Source organism: Octopus sinensis, linkage group LG2 (assembly GCF_006345805.1).
Source record: "Octopus sinensis linkage group LG2, ASM634580v1, whole genome shotgun sequence".
NCBI lineage: Eukaryota > Metazoa > Mollusca > Cephalopoda > Octopoda > Octopodidae > Octopus > Octopus sinensis.
This window is the reverse complement of record NC_042998.1, coordinates 175,368,086-175,385,429: the sequence shown is the minus strand read 5'-3', so window position 1 is coordinate 175,385,429 and position 17,344 is coordinate 175,368,086. Positions and strand designations below refer to the sequence as shown.

Sequence of the window (17,344 nt, the reverse complement as noted above, 5' to 3'; positions counted from 1 at the left end):
GTTAACACGACTGTTCCTTTAGACCAGCCAGAGACTACATCTCCCTAGTACATTGCCTTTAGCATGATTAGATGCTCTTCCTAACATCAACCATACTACCATCTACTAGTGCATTTGACTATTTTACTAGTATTGAGGCTGTCATATCCTTGGCAAAATTGAAGGGCTCTTTCAATTCTATGGTGCCTGTTTCTTATCCAATATATATCTACTTTATAGCATAATTTGAAGTTTAAACATACCTTAGATTAACTAGAAATAAATTGAAGCTAACTGCACAAATTTGTTTCATCATTACAACAGAGTAATTAACATTTTACTCAGCATCAATGAGTACTTTCCTACAAGTTGGACTATATGTATCAAATCTCAATAAACTCGAAAAAAAGTGAACAGTACAAAAGGCATTGTTTTATTAAGTTTTATTAATGTTTCACATGTCAGCTGCAGCTGACTGTTGTGGGTACTATTTAATGCAATAAAATGTTTAGGCAGCATCATCAAGAGAACACCTAAAATGTGTGGGAGTCATCAACTTCTACAACACACAGCTATCAAGATGTTACAGACGGCCTGCAAAGAAGAAAACATCAAATTTAAAAAGACAAATATTTTTTGTACAACATAAACAGAGTATGAATGAAAAGAGAAGAAATTTCCAGAGAGAAAGAGACTAGAAAAAGTCATGGTTGAACTTACTTTGCCCATTCAACATTAAGAATCAAGTGGTCATAACCATAGCCAGATACTCCAAGAATAGCCCGAGCAGCATCTTCACGACGATGAAAATTGATGAAAGCAAAACCCTGATCAGAGAAAAGAGAAATTATTAGAAAACCACGAGACAACTGTTAGATAAGTGCAGATGTAATGTTTCCACAAACATCAACACCACATATTTTATATATATATACACAAAGTTCTCTATTCCAGGGACCAAAAAAGCAATAAGAAATAGAAGAAAATATAAGCTTAATGTAACACTTTATAATCCTGAGTATACCTGTCAAAAAATGTTTTGAAAAGCTTTTCTTGAATATAATTATTCTATATCTCAAGTTCAAATAATTCATGTCGCTTTACAAGTGGTAATTTTCTTTGACTTTTTCATCATACAGTAACTTATTTTTTTTTTATTTTTTACTTTTATCATTTCAAACACTGTTACAAAGCGATAAATTCGTAACAAACTGATATTTATTTTATCAAACCAAAGTGTATGAAAAGCTAAATCAGATGAATATGGCATTTTATTTAGTACGTTAACATTTCTGCGATAGATGTAGTATTGTTGAATGAATCTCAGTTCATCTCCAACACTTGTTTTAATCAAACCATCAGGAATGAAAGTTAAAGTCAAATCCATCCAGCACTATTTTAACTCAGAATGTAAGATGACAAAAATAAATACAATAAAGTATTTAGTTTGGTCTTTTACCATTTCTACAATACTTATACAAGTATTTGTGATATTTTGTGCATCAAATTTTCCACTAGATGTTTAAAAAAAAAAACATGATTTTTTTTTCATTACTTAGTTTCTGATATAAAATGTGTATGGAAAGTATTAAAGCTACCAAGTTTCAATATCTATGAAATGCGCATTGAAATATGTACGTCACAATACAACTACTCAATATGGGTTTACTGTGTTACACAGCTGTATATTTATGCCTCCCATGAATAGTTTTAGTAGTAGCACAGTTAACTGTTATAATCAAAAAATCATAAATCAATCAATTCTATTAGCTTCTAACATGTTTTAAGGTTTTAACTTGATTTTCAATTTTAACAGACATGCACATAAAAGTTAGCAGAATTAAAAAGAGAAGAAAAACAAAGAAAATCTCACTTTCGATTGGCATGTGTTTTTATCTTTAGCCAAATATATTCTGTGAATAGTTCCAAAGGGTCGGAATAGCTCTTGTAAATCAGCTTCACGAGTATCCTCAGAGAGATTCGTCACACGGATTGTTGCAAAGTCATCTGAACAAAGAGATCAATAGTGAGACAATACAATATATTTACATAAACTACTGATATAAACATTTCTTGCTGACCAATCGATATCCTAATATTTCAAAATTATAGACATATCGATCTCTAATGTAAACCTGAAGTATTAGGCTAGGAAAAGTAAGTGCTTCACCTAAAGATATATCTTCTGTCAAAGAAGCATTTTACCCTGTGAAATTACAACTACATGATCTAAAATTATACCTTTATGTGTGAATCAGTATAATTATATGATCATAAATACTGAAGCATTTAATTTTGATGACAAGCTTTATCTAAGCAAACGGTCATCATTCTTTAACATCCGCTTTCCATGCTGGCATGGGTTTGACTGAAAAACTGATGAATTGGGGAGCCACACTAGGTTCCAATCTGGTTTGGCATGGTTTCTACAGTTGGATGTCTTTCCTAATGCCAACCACCCTAAGAGTGTAGTGGGTGCTATTTACATGCCACATATGTTTGTGTGTGTATAAATGTTTATATTCCCTACAAACAATGTCACATGTAGCTCTATACTTTTCAAGCCCAACAGAATAAAAATCCCTTCCTTAAGGAAGGGCATATGGCTACAAAGTACAACCCCATCAATTAGTATTCATCCAATCCATGCCAGCATGGAAATACAAGACGCACAATGAATATAAGACATTAAGGTTGAGAAATTTGATGCCCAACCACATGGTTTCAGGTTTACTCTCATTAAGCCTGAGCCAACCAAAGCCTTGAGTGGATTTGGTAGACGAAAACTGAAAGAACCCTATCATATGTGTGTGTGAGTGAGTGTGGATGTACCTCCTTGTCTTGACATCATTTAGTTGCTGTAAATGAATGTCAGTCACATAAGCAGTGTCATTCAGTTCCAATATTCTGCATAAACACGTTAGCCAATGGGAGAATATTACCTTGCTAGGAAACAAGTGAGAGTTGGTGCCCAGAAGGGTCTCCACTGATAAAAAATTTGCTTCAATAAACTATCTGACTCATACAATCATAGAAAAGTAGACACACACACACACATATATATATATTATATATATATATATATATATATATATAAAATTAAGAATACGGCTGTGTGTGGTTAAGAAGCTTGCTTCCTAACCATGTGGTCTTGGGTTCAGTCCTACTGTATGGCACCTTGGGCAAGTGTCCACTATAGCTTCGGGCCAATCAAAGCCTTGTGAATGGATATGGTAGGCAGAAACTGAAAGAAAACTGCCATGTATGTGTTTGTGTGTATTCTTGTCTCAACATCATGTAACAGTTGGAGATGAACATCACTGTCATACAAGAGATGTCTCCAGTCTTCTGTAATCCAACATGTCAGGAGATGGGAAATATTACTTTGCTGGGAAACAAGTGAGGATTGGCAACAAGAAGAGCATCTGGCTGTAGAAAAATGTGCCTCAACAAATCACATGTGACCCACACAAACATAGAAAAGTGGACATTTAATGATGATGTTTGAGCCTCACAGGAGATGACGATGGGCTGAGATGTCTGGTGATATGAGGTTCTTGCAAAGACCTGACCACCTCAGCAAAACCAGAGTTCTGGAAGCATTGTGCATTATGTGCTCTCCACCCACACATTACACTAACCCCCACCCAATGAACCAATATACTTACACTTGCCCCCAACTCTGGCTTCTGCAACCCAACACTGTTTATCATCTCTCTTCTTTCTTCATGTGCCTTCTCTACAACCTTTCGTCACCAGGTACAAAACTATCTCCTTCAATACTACGCCCCCTCTCAGCTGAGAGGCCCTTTGTCTTGATGACCTCATCAGTACCACATAAAAAGCACTCAGTACATTCTGCAAAGTGGTTGGCATCATGAAAGCTATCTAGCCATAGAAACTATGCCAAAGCAGACACTAGAGCCTGGCGTAGTCCTCTGGCTTGCCAGCTCCTATCAAATCATCCAACTTATGCCAGCAAAGAAAACAAATGTTAAATCATGATGTTATGCATAAAACAGAGGCAGCTATGTACACAATTGAAATGCTATATACAAATGCTCAAGTAAACAACAAACATTCTTTAAAATATTTGAGGTTCACCAGGAAAATACTAAAACAATATATTTACCTCGTTTGCTATTGTTCATTGATTCTCCTCGTCCTTTGTTGGCACCATCACGCAAACTTGGTGGTACATATTTGCCAGATTTTGATGCCAATGAACCAGCAACACTACCAGGAGTTGTTGCATCTTGTTTCTTCTCTCCTTCCTTGAGATTATCTTGTAATGGTTGTAGAGTGTCCTTATAAGGACACCTAGTAGTCCAATGGTCTCCTTTACAAATACGACAAGTAACAATTTTCTGAGATTTTATTTTCAGAAGTGGGTCATCGTCTGTTTCAATTTGGTGCTGAAAATATTTAGAAAGTACTATTTGTCAAAAAGTTGAGAAAGTCATATACAATTCTGTTATTTCTGTACAAAAAAATTAACACATTGTTTTCAAAGGAATTTTCATATTAACACTTTACCATTCAGATTACTGCCAAATGCAAAGCTCATTTTATTCACACCGTTCTGAACTGATCATGCATTATCTCATAAAGATTTCGAAAAGGTCATTGTTTACTTTTAGAATGACATGGTAGAGTGTGAGAGGCTGCGTCTTGCCAGCTCGAACATAAAACAGGCAGAACGTTTGAACTGGATAGGGCTAGTTTAAAATCTAAAGTCTTAAGAAGGTATTCTCTGACAAGAATATTGAAGAACTAATAAAATGCAATACAATTAGTATATTCTGTAAGTAGACAATGGGTTACATACCTCTTTACTGTTCAAAAATGACATGAATATGTCTTCAGAAATAATCGTGTTTGCAGGGTTAGGACCTGGTGGATCACTTTCAGCAGATCCAAACTTCTTCCATTGCTGAAGAAAGAACAAATATGGTCATAGTATAGCGAAAAAACAAGACAGTGAAAATAAGAGTTTTACATAAAATTCATTAGCTGCATTATTGAACCTTAGCATAGCAAGTCTTCATAGTAAGACAAGTTTATCATCTCTTTATCAACTTCACCCTTTTGTTACCATATTTCTGTTGATATGCTCTGTGTTTCTTTCAATAAATTTTAAAATAACAAAGAATTTAATAAAATAATTTAGTTAGGAACACAAATTGTGACTAAAGTTTGGTGGAAGATTTTGTGCAAAATCAGTCTTGTATTGCAATCAGTATAAACTGACCAAGTTCTAAAACTAACAGTCAAATCTCCTGCAAACAAACTCTGTCTTATGATTGGATAGACCCATAGGTAAAGATGTTCAAACCATTTTTGTAATGTATCCAGAATACATATCACTCTTTTTTGAGGCTGAACAGCAAGTAAAAATACTCTAGAGAGAACAAACTAGAAGGTACTCAGCTTAAAAAATTGAGTAATATGAGAGAAAATCTTACACTTGTATTAATTCCAGACAACTGTTTTGCCTTTGTTGACTATCAACAAACATTGTATAATCTGAGTCTGAAAGGGATATAAGGCAAGACTGAAAAGTTCATAGGGTGACTATGAAAGAATGATGCTAGAGCCATGAAATCTTGCATGCATTAATTTCAATCTCCTTAATAACTGCATTGTTTCAAGGCAACTAACACGACTCTTCAAAGAAAACTTTAAGAGTAACCAGTAGCGACTTCTCTGGAAAATTTGGTATCATGGTGTTATCAAGTACCTGCTGAAGAAGGATTTTGCCCCCATGGTTGCCACATTATGTTCAAGCTTGATCAACAATGCAAAAGTGAGCAGCTGAATTTAGGAGGGGAAGGGAATCTAGAAGATGACTTATGGTCTGGACATTCTACAATAGTCACCACCGAGGAAAACATTTGTGTTCACTACATGGTGATGGGTGACAGACAATTGACTATAAACCAAATAGTCAATGCTATTAGCATATGCCACAAGAGAGTTGAAAATATTCTACACAATGAACTTGGCATGATGAAGGTTTCTGCTCAGTGGGCGCCACATCATCTGATGCACCAGGCTAATCACATCATGGGAAAATCTGACACTAAGATCCAGCTGGTTTCCTAGAAATTTTCATAACCCAGGAGTGTTAGCTTCATCACTTTGAACTAGAGACAAAAAAGGCAATCCATGCAGTGGAAACACTCCTCCTCACCTGAGGCAAAAAAGGTTTGCCTCTGCAGAAAGACGATGGCCTCAGTTATTTAGGATGCAAAAGGCACTGTTTATTCTTCAAAAGAATCTCACCATCAATGGAAACTATTATGCTAACTTGTTGAGGCAGTTACAAAAGGCTATCAAGACTAAATGCCCAAGAAAACTGATGAAAGTGGTCTTGATCTTGTTTCATCAGGACAATGCTTCAGTACACAAATTTTTGGTTTCAATGTGACTATGGCATTGAATTGGTTGATCACCCTCTCTATTCTCCTGATTTGGCCCCATCTGATTATCATCTATTCCTCAACGTGAAAAAAATCTTGGCTGGGAACCAGTATTGCAGTGATGTCATATCTGCTGTTTTGACCAACAGCATGAAAGCTTCTCCACCAATGCAACACTGATGGAAGAAGTGTGAGGACAGTAACAGGGACTATGTTGAAAAATAAGCCTCATTTGGTCAAATTCCATTAGAGTATCTTGGTCAACTTATGAATTTTTCAGCTGACACTAGATGGCATAAAATATGAATAGACAAGAGAGGGGATAATATTTCTACTCCCTTTCCTTGCATTTATGTCAAATTTAATTAAATCTGCAGAGCATAACTTTAAAAAAAAAACCTAAGATGAAAGAATAAATCAAATGATTCTCAAAGTGAGAGAGAAAAAATTAATAGCAAAATCAATTGAATAGCAAGGTTTTAATAAAAAAAAACTATTCATGAAACATCAGATCAATTTACATTGCTGCTGTAGATAAATGCTGGGTCAAGAGTTAATCTAGATGATGAATTGATAATGTTTATTTAAAATCATCAAGATATTCATTTGTATATAATGTTCTTGCAGCTTGATACTAATTGGAACTTATACATTAAAATAGAATAGGAAGAAATGGTTCTCAATCTGATACAATCACATTCATGTGTGTAAGCTTATTTAAACACACACCACAAAGGAAATTTTTTTTGATGAAATATCGAATGCGAATGCAGTTTCATAAAATAAAATTAGTGGATGTAAATGTAACTGAATTCCTCATGAAAGAAGTTGAGAGAAAGAAAAAGAAAATAATAAAAAAACAAACCTTTCGCCTGGCAATAGATTTAGTGAGCTTTTTTGTTTCAACTCTGTAAGATTTGACAACCTATAAAACAAAATACATGAATAAGCAATATCATCATTTAACATGTCTTCCATGATTATGCAGTGTTATATTAAACTCAAGACTATAAATAGCTTGGCATTTCAAATCATGTTTGTCGTCTTCAATTTAGTCACAGTAATGATTGCACACTCAAACCAAGAGAAACAATAAAGGTCGAGAGAAAAACAGTACGGGTTAAATATATAGGAACCAGTCTTTCAAAAATAGAATTTCTAATATTTCCTAGACTATGAGGTAAAATAATTTGATGAATTAAATTTGCCAAAGCAGTTAGTTCAAAGATAGAAAATACCCTCATGATTTAATTCAGTAACTGTAAACTCTTTGGAGTTGAACTAAATTGCCAAAATGAACACAAGGAAACTGTCATAACTGTGATACTTGTAAATCATCATAATTCTTACGTCCACTTTCTTATGCTTCCATAGGTCAGATGGAATTCATGCAAACAGATTTTCTATGGCAAGATGGCCTTCTTGTCATCATTTTTCACCTGTTCCAAGTTAATATTTACACAGAAGATTGGAAATGAAGACTGCTTGTGTAACAGTGCCAGTTGCTTCAAATTATCGCATAATACTAAGACAAGAAGATGCAGTCATACACACACATTAATAGGCTTTCAGTTTCTGCCTACCAAATTTACTCAAGGTTTTGGCCAACCTGGTTGTATAGAAGAAGACACTTGTCCATGAGGTCACACAGTGGGACTAAACCTGAAATCACAGAGCTGGGAAGCAAACTTCTTAACCATGAAGCCATGGCAGAACCTAGTATAAATGCGATGTTTTAGCTAAAAATAAACACTGCACTTTATATGCTAAGAAGGCACCATGTTAATTTTGTAGTCAATCAAACAACAAACTTAAATATGTCAAACAGCAATACTAATTAAATAGGTGTTAAAATCAATCTTCAAAAGTAAACACAGATGCAATGGTAATTGAGTCATAAATTCATGACTATAGATTGCTGTCCAAATGGTTATATTTTTAAATGTTACTAACTTAAGGCACTATTTCACATATGATGGATATAAATAAAATAAAATTCATGTCATACCTTAATGTGCTTCCCTAAGTCTTCACTCCAATTGACTTCTGTGATTTTCTTCAGTCCATCTTTCTCTTCAATAGATGCTTCACCCGATTCTCCAGGAACTAAAGGTATTTCATCTTCATTATCTAGGTTAAAAAACAAAACAAAAAAAAAGAACCCCACATTTAACACTATTACAAAGCCAAATATGGATGAAGGGAGAATAGTCAACTTTTATTGCTAGTCCCAGAAAACATTGAAATAAAAATTTCATCCACCTAACACTTAAGATTCAATACTTATATTTATTTCTGTAAGGCAAGATAAGTGAAAAGTAAAATCAATTGTCAGGTTTTGAACTAAGAACACAACTAAATTCTTCTAATGCAATTTGTAGAACCTGCCATTGACTAATAATGATTATTAAGAAAGGTACAAAGCTACAAAGTGGAGAGTAAAGTAAATTACATTGATTCCATAATTGACCGGCACTTATTTTAATAAGACCACAAATATGAAAAGTTAGCCATAAGATCTGAACTAAAAACAAAAAGGAATGTAACACTGCAAAACATCTTGTCAGTCAGGTGCTATATCACCTGGTAATAAAATGAGAGGAAAAAATACCCATTGGGTAATATGAACACGAAAAAAAAATCATTATTATACCTATGGCAACTTATCTTCTAAACCCAAAAATATGTTGTCAGGAATGGGGTGATCTCCACAATATCAGGAACTTATAGAGGGTGGCCACTGGGGATATGGGCCACTTGATTTTGGTGTGCAGTTGTTTTCCATGGTGATATCAAGTTTGTCTAATGGCATTTTTTTGGTAATCTAGTTATGCTTGCTTGCCATTTTTTTGGAAGTATATTCTATTCTGTCTGTTTTGTTTGCAGTTACCTGGAATACCCTGTATTTAGGCACTGGGCTGTTATTTGATAAGTTAGATGAGTTAAATATGCTTAATTATATTTTAGATAAACAATAGGCGCAGGAGTAACTGTGTGGTAAGTAGCTTGCTAACCAACCACATGGTTCCGGGTTCAGTCCCACTGCGTGGCATCTTGGGCAAGTGTCTTCTGCTATAGCCTCGGGCCGACCAATGCCTTGTGAGTGGATTTGGTAGACGGAAACTGAAAGAAGCCTGTCGTATATATGTATATATATATGTATGTGTGTGTGTGTGTTTGTGTGTCTGTGTTTGTCCCCCTAGCATTGCTTGACAACCGATGCTGGTGTGTTTACGTCCCCGTCACTTAGCGGTTCGGCAAAAGAGACCGATAGAATAAGTACTGGGCTTACAAAGAATAAGTCCCGGGGTCGATTTGCTCGACTAAAGGCGGTGCTCCAGCATGGCCGCAGTCAAATGACTGAAACAAGTAAAAGAGAATAAAAGATAAGAAACAAGAGAAGCATCTGATCATGAAAGGTATGATGTGTACAACTGTATTTATATAGAATTTTAATATAAGTATATGGTACTTTGAGAAAACAAGCACAAAATGATTTTGACTGAACACTAATAGACTTTTGACAATCAGAACAACAAGAATACAAGTTTAAGGTTTGGAAATGTCATTTCACAGACCTGTCAAATGAATGACTACAGGAAAAGGCAGAAACTTGAGGTTTTAGTGCCGAAATGAAAATTTTTTAAAAATCGTTCTGACGAAATATGATACTTCTAGTAAATCTAACATTACAGTGGGTTTGTATTTAAAAGGCGAAAGAAAACTTAAACGATAGTTTTTTTTTAAATATACATGGTTTATTTCAAATATTAAAAAATATATATTGCGTTGAATCCATAAAGATGCGTCTTGCGGGAAAAAAAACCCAGCAACAAAAAACACCACTCGGTTCTAGAAAGACAATGCTGTTTTGAATAAATGAGCAATTATTCATCCAGCCTCTTTAACCAACTGCCCTAAAATCGGTCGAAAAATATGAAAAAAACGCTTACCAGATATTGTAAACTACAACTAAGCACTTGCAATTAAAGACGGATGCGTAGTTGAAGATGTATCACTGAATTAGTTCATTAAATTCATGGAATGTATAATAGCAACTGCAAGCCTAAATTAAATGAGAATTTACCATAGAATTTCCGTTTCTACTGCGACAAAGCTCGAATTACAAATCTGATCTAGTTTTTTGCTGTTCTAATGTCCAACAGAGACTATCTTCTTATATACTAAAAGGACTGAAGCGAAAATCTACATGTACTATTTATTATTCATTATATACCGTATAGCTTATCCTAAATATTGATGCGATCGTGTACTTTATACGACAAACAAATATTAAATTTTATATATCAATGAGTCAATTCTATCTATACTAACAAGAACAGAACTAATAATAATGGTAAAATTTATTATAAACCAAGTACAATTATGTCCAACTCACACAATCTGCGTCATTTTTCTACTCGTGAACAGAAAAGACAAAAACTATCGTGGCGGAATGGTTTGTGTCGGACAAAAGCGCTGTGTGGTATTTAATTGCGGCACTTTTATGTTTTCAGTTCAAATCACATCGAAAACAATTTTAAATTTCAGGTTCTTGAGGTTGATAAGATGGCAAATAATTTACTTAAGGTTAATTTATATTCCAATAATGCGACCGAGATGGAGAAGGGCCCAACAATATAAGATGTTAAACAAAAGACAACGAAAAATTTTCAGCATAGACTGCAAAGAAATTTAGGCAATCTTTCGTCTCTAGTAGACCTTTCCGTCGATTTCCGTAAAAAAATTTTTTTTTTTACATATGGGCTTGCGGGAACTTTTGAAGGTAATGAGAGCGAAAGAGACTAAGAGAAAGCGATTGTATGACGAGGGAAGTTCTTTTGAAGTTACCGTGCATGGGAAGCATTGATGTACATGTGTGCGCGTTTGATGGGGTGTGGGAGACAGACAGTATGTTGTGTAAGGATCGCCGAAATTTATCTTTTTTAATTGATCCAATTAAGAGAAATGCAAGATAAAGTTCAAAACTGAGAAAAGGAAAAAAAGAAAACAAAAAAACCGTATTGAACGGCGCCATTTAGAATCGGAAACACAAGAGAACCGACAGCTGGTTAAAGTGTGGATGTATATATATATATTTATAAACATGAATATATATGAAATATCGAAGGAGAGAATGGGATCCATCATGAGAAGTTCTTGTTTTAAAAGTATTTCAAACATTGATTAAAAAGTTAAAATAGTATTAATAAATTCTGACAGCTGTAGGAAGAATACCGAAATAGTAAAAGCATGTGGTGAAAGAAAATCTTTACACCGGCTGCTTGATGATATTATGCCTTTAATAGTAGCTTGACAGATGTATACTATTTTATAAATGTTACTCAAATCATTAACTAAAAACTGTGGAAATAAATTCACAAAAGTAAATTTAAATAGAGAGATTACAGCTACAAAAGAATATGATAAATAATAGTGGACATTTACACCGAAATATAATTTGTGCGAAATAAGCCACATACCTTCGTGTTCAACCTGTTCCGCCCAGCTCAGTTTTCCTCTGATTAAAATAAAGAATCACATATATTAATATACGCAATCAAACGAGAGAGTATCTATTTCAACGTGAACGGACATTACAATGAATATATATATATAATGAAAGACTTACGCCATAGTGAGAATTTCTTTTGAGAGCCACCACAACCTGCCGATTTTCCCTTATGGCAACCACACTACCACAATGCACCACGCTTCCGGTATGACGCAGAAGTTCAATTACTATGGGGGAAACAAATTTTTAAGTCGAGAATCATTTGTTGTTTAGTCCTGGATCCGCCTTGATCAAACAGACTAAGACCGAAGGTTTTCTACCCGTCATCATATTGTCTCTGGTTGATTGTTCCACTAAGATTACACTTTCCAATGTGTCCGCTTCTAAGATAGCAGAGTGCGATTTGACTGCTATTTCTTGCAGGCTGAGTCACAATCTCTCCTGTTGATTGGAGATTGTTGCAGACAAAAAGCACTTTTGCTAACTTTCTCGTTTTATTACATCTTAAAGCTAATTTATATGAATGCTGTTTATCACTACAACACGTCAACTCTGGTCAAGAAGGCAGTCAAATTGGGCGAAACTAAAGAATACGCACACCCGGTAGTTAGGGTTAAGGTTTTTGTTACGCCGAAAACGGGTGGTATTCTTTACCTCCGCCGTCAAAATGGTCAAAGATATCCCAGCCATATCCTCCCTGTCTTATTTCCAGACGGAGTATATGGGTCCTTCCTTTTTCAAGACAGTAAGGGGGTGATCTGAGAAGATTTAGCTGCTGTTTTTTGTAGGTCGAACGACCAATTAGACACTTCAATGCTAGCTTGTCTTTCTTAAAGTAATTTATTGTTTTAGTTGTTGTTTCACAGGGTAGCCTTGATTAATTAGACTTACGGTCAAAAGTTCTTCAATCTTATGAATAGCTTCTTTCAGGTTCCATTACGAAATCCTCTCACAAGTCTTTAGCCAATCTAGGGCTATAGTAGAACTGGTCCAGGATTCACATGGTGGGACTGAACCCCAAAGTCACATGGCTGTGAAGAGAGATTCACAACCTATGTCCAGCCATGCGCGCGCACACACACACACACTACTGGATTACTATGTTCAAGTCTTCTTTGTTTGACAGATAGTGATTGTATTGACAGGCTGTTCTTGTATTCTTGTTTTTCACTTGTTACCATGACGTACTGACCATTGGACTACCCAACTGCTGACTTTTTTCATCATCGTTCGACAGCCAGTGGCTGCAGAAACCTAACAGGTAGGCAGCACTGTACAACTGCCACCCCCACCTGTGCGAGGAGCCAAAATAATGGCAAACTCAGAGAGAGAAATAGCAGAATCTGAAATCCGTGAGCCAAAACCATCATCAGACCTGGAGTCGGACACGGACAAAAGGAAACCAGTAGCAAGAAGGATTATAGCGGCACCAAGCTTCGAGGCAGGTGCCGTGAAAGAAACACTGAACTTCGCAACAGCGGCTGGAGGGAAAAAGACGGAGATATGCCTAGAAAATTTGGACGCTTTAGAGCTGTACATCACAAGGTCCGGATCAGAGACCAAAATGATACAACCCAGGGAGACACAGGAGGACGTCGAACGGAGAACAGTAATCTTTAAAACATACAATGTCAAAGAGAGAAAAATTGGGTTCTCCACTGAAAACCAAGTAGAGAAGTGCCTCGGTCCTGTATGGGACAAAATAAAATTTATTTCCAGAGGGAAAAAATTTGCCACGGTCGAAGTGAGGTTCGGCACAGTGGAAGAAGCTAGACTCCACTCAGTGGAACCTCTGAAGTCGGATGAGATTTTCCTCCTACCTATATATATGGGTAGAAGGACCACAAAAGTTACAATCACAAGGATCCCTCCCGAAATAGAGCCCGAGAGACTGGTGGCGGCCGCAACCTCGGGCCTCAGGGAAAAAATAAACATAATCAGCGCGGTGGTGGAAGAAGCAAAATTCTGGGTCGGCCAGAAAGTAACTATCACACTGCAGGCCGAACCAGCCACCTTAGATGAGTTCACCGAGGTGATAGATATCAGTGACAACCGCTTGTCAGTCATGGTGGAAGGTCGCCAACCCAGGTGTTTCCTATGCGGAAAAAAGGGACACATCAGGAAAAACTGCGAGCCGGCAGGAATAGGCAGAACAGCAAAACGCTCAACCTCTGCCGAAACCTCTGCTACTCCAGCAACAGTAGAACCAACAACGTCAACACCAGAGGAGAAAGAAGGGGAGGGATGGACAGCCGCTGCCTCAAAAAGAAAGCACAGGAATCCATCCCCGGAAAAAGGAAAAGCCGAAGGAAAAAATGGGACATCAAAAAGGCAAAAAAGCCGGAGAACAACAACAACGCTTTCGTCACGATCCGGACGGTTGACAGTGAGGTGATGCGACGTGTAGAAACACAGCACCTACAAGAGATAGAGGTGGAAGACCAGCTAAAGAAGGATCTAATAAAGATCTATAAAATAAATCACAAAGCCTATAATGTGCTGGCGAACGATTTCAGGAAGGATGTGGGCCCTCTGCAGATGGAGGTCTCGAACCGCCTGTACGAGGGCCTGATCCAGCCGAACCCACGAGACCCGGTCGAAGAGGAGGCGGTTACCCACCGCCCGGACTCAGTAGGAGCAAGGTGAGTGATTTATGGCTGTTCAAGTAGGCTGTATAAATGTGCGTGGCCTGATGATGAACTGGAAACAGGGGCGTTTTCTGAATGACATCAGGTCACACAATTTAGATATTGTTGTAGCTACTGAAACTCGGTTAAAAGGGCCAAGAGATCTACTCCCGCTCCTAAATGGCTATGAGAGATATATCTCTCCATGTCGGCAGGGGGGCGGAAGTGGGGTGTTGATCCTACTTAAAAGGAATAGAGTTTCGGAGAAAAAGGTGATTTTTGTTGACCCAGAGGGCAGACTGGTCGTTCTGGATCTGACATTCAGTTGTGGTAAGGAGATCAGGCTGGTGGCGGTGTACGCACCCCAAACACAACAGACTGATTTCTTTCGGGGCCTGGAGAAATTTTTAGGGACGTCAAAATCCATAGTGATGCTAGGGGACTTTAACGCTATCGTCGATGCGCGTGTCGATAGTGGTGGCTCCAAAAACAATAGGACACCTAACAGTGACTTCCGTGATCTGCTGAGTCGCTTCCAGCTAGTAGATCCATACAGACTGGAATTCCCGAACGCTCCACTGTGGACGTGGTCAAATAGCGACGGGTCTTCCAAATCTTATATAGATAGGATTCTCATTAGAAAACTAGACAAAGACATAGTTAAGTGTCCACTGTTCCACTTGGTCAGCTACAGCGACCACAAGATGGTCACGAGTAAGCTGTACTTAGATAACGTATGTAGAAGAGGAACCGGTTACTAGAAACTCAATAAGTCCCTTCTGGCGATTGAGGAGTACAGAAACCGGATTAGGTTACTAATCCAGAGGGCATTAACCGGTTCCATTCTCAACAATAAATGGTGGTTAGCGCTCAAGAGAGCCATAAAATACGAGTCCATCAGATATAGCATAGGACTAGCAACGAAAAGGCGTAAGAAAGAAGAGGGACTAGCTAAAGCTCTAGAAGAAGCCATAAGGTCTGGTGATGGGACCCTGGTGAAAGCGAAGAGACTGGAATTGAACCAGCACCTCGAAGCCAAACACATGGGTTGTATCGTCAGGGCTAGAATCCGCGCAATGGGAAGCGAGGGTACTAAGGCCGCTAGATGGGCACGAGTTGTGGAGGCTCAACACGGAAATGATTCCACAGTCAAGTCTGTGACGAACGAGAAGGGTGATGTGGTAAGCGAACCAGAGGAGATGTGTCGGACCTTTCAGGAGCACTTCGCCCACCTTTTCGGGGGCTGGGGTGGACCTCACGTGCCTCCTCGCCGGGTTGCCACGCCTCTCGGAGTGGGGGGTGGAGAGCTGTGAAGGGTCAATCACACTTGAGGAGATTACGGAGGCCATAGCTGACTGCGGCAGAGGTAAGGCACCGGGACTCGATGGTTTACCCTACGAATTATATAGAAGTATGCCAGACTTGTTCAGGCCAATATTGGCCAGCGTCTTCGCGAACTGGAATCAGAATGGGAGGATCCCCAGATCTGTACGCCGAGGAGTGGTGACGCTGATCAGGAAAGACCCGGACAAGGCGGACAGAATAGATAATTTTAGGCCCATCACCCTGCTAAACGCAGAGGTGAAGATTTTGGCCAAGGTATTGACGAAAAGGTTGACGCGTGTCGCGAAAGATCTGATCGGGGAGGCACAAACCTGTGCAGTCCCCAAAAGAACAATTCAGGACAATCTTCACCTCATACGTTACACCATAGAAGGGTTTGAGAATAACACTGGCAAGGGTGGGGCATTGGTCCACTTAGACCAGAGTAAAGCATTCGATAGGGTGAACCATCGTTACCTGGAGTCTGTGCTAGCACAGTTCGGGCTGGGTGCCGGCTTCCTCGGGTGGATCACACAGTTATACGACAACATCGACTCGATCGTACGGGTGAATGGTCTGCTTTCTAGGCCATTCCACATCAAACAGTCAGTTCGTCAAGGGTGTCCGCTCTCCCCGCTTTTATACGTGATGGCCCTTGAGCCATTACTGCGAAAGCTGAGCGTCATCCCGACGAACCTAGGAGGTGGAGGTTCTGTTACTGCGTATGCGGACGATATCACCATCATCGTGACTGAGGTGGAACTCCTACAGAATGTAGGAAACACCATCAAGGAGTACGAGGCGGTGACAGAAGCAAAAATCAACCGGGAAAAGTCAGTCGGCTTGCAACTCGGCACCTGGGTTGGCAAGCCGATGCCTTCGAACAGCATCGTGGGATGCTGGACGGAGGGCCCGGTTAAATTGCTAGGGGTCTGGTTTGGTCCAGGCCTCCAGATAAAAAAGAACTGGTCCGAGGTCACGAGCAAGGTGGCTATCCTTGAAAGGAAGGGCGGAGGTGGCCAATGTTTTCATGGCATCGGTCATCATATACCGCCTAACCGTCGTCCCCTGTCCGGATTCGTGGGTGAACAAGTTGGAGAGGCAAATCTTTCGCTTTTTGTGGAAAGGTTCCACTCCTTTTGTGAGACGTTCTATCTGTTGTCAAAAACCGTTAAAGGGTGGGCTAGGGATGCCTTGGCTGTTGATGCGCAGACATGCGCTGAGGTTAAGGCATCTTTGGCTCTACCTGGAAGGTGAACGGGTGTTGTCCCTGCTCGCAAAACGGACGTTCCCCAGCTTTGCCAGTTTTGGTGGTAGAGAAACCTGGTTTCGTCGCAGACTAAGATCAAGTATGTGGTATTCAGAGTGCCGGAAGGCTCTCGTACGCTTCTGCAACTCGGGCAATGCCAGTGGCTTTGGTACAACCGCAGCGTTCTATAGCAGGTTGGTAGAGGCCGGAAATGACGATACCCTGGGAA

At 38.6% G+C, this 17,344-nt stretch overlaps 1 protein-coding gene across 2 annotated transcripts; it reads right to left on the bottom strand.

Moving 5' to 3' along the window:
- Positions 1 to 406: 406 nt before the first annotated feature.
- On the bottom strand, positions 407 to 12,180 carry LOC115231752 (eukaryotic translation initiation factor 3 subunit G). 2 transcript variants are annotated; one of them, XM_029801709.2, is made up of 9 exons: positions 12,034 to 12,180; positions 11,885 to 11,922; positions 8,410 to 8,522; positions 7,267 to 7,326; positions 4,808 to 4,912; positions 4,112 to 4,394; positions 1,853 to 1,986; positions 700 to 806; positions 407 to 573 (listed from the first exon to the last, which is right to left on the bottom strand). In XM_029801709.2, the coding sequence occupies exons 1-9, from the start codon at positions 12,036 to 12,038 to the stop codon at positions 555 to 557; spliced, it is 864 nt and encodes a 287-aa protein (XP_029657569.1). In that variant the 5' UTR covers positions 12,039 to 12,180; the 3' UTR covers positions 407 to 554. The 2 variants fall into 2 exon arrangements, with proteins under 2 accessions (XP_029657569.1, XP_029657563.1); XM_029801703.2 differs by having other exon boundaries at positions 8,410 to 8,531; positions 12,034 to 12,142.
- Positions 12,181 to 17,344: the final 5,164 nt, after the last annotated feature.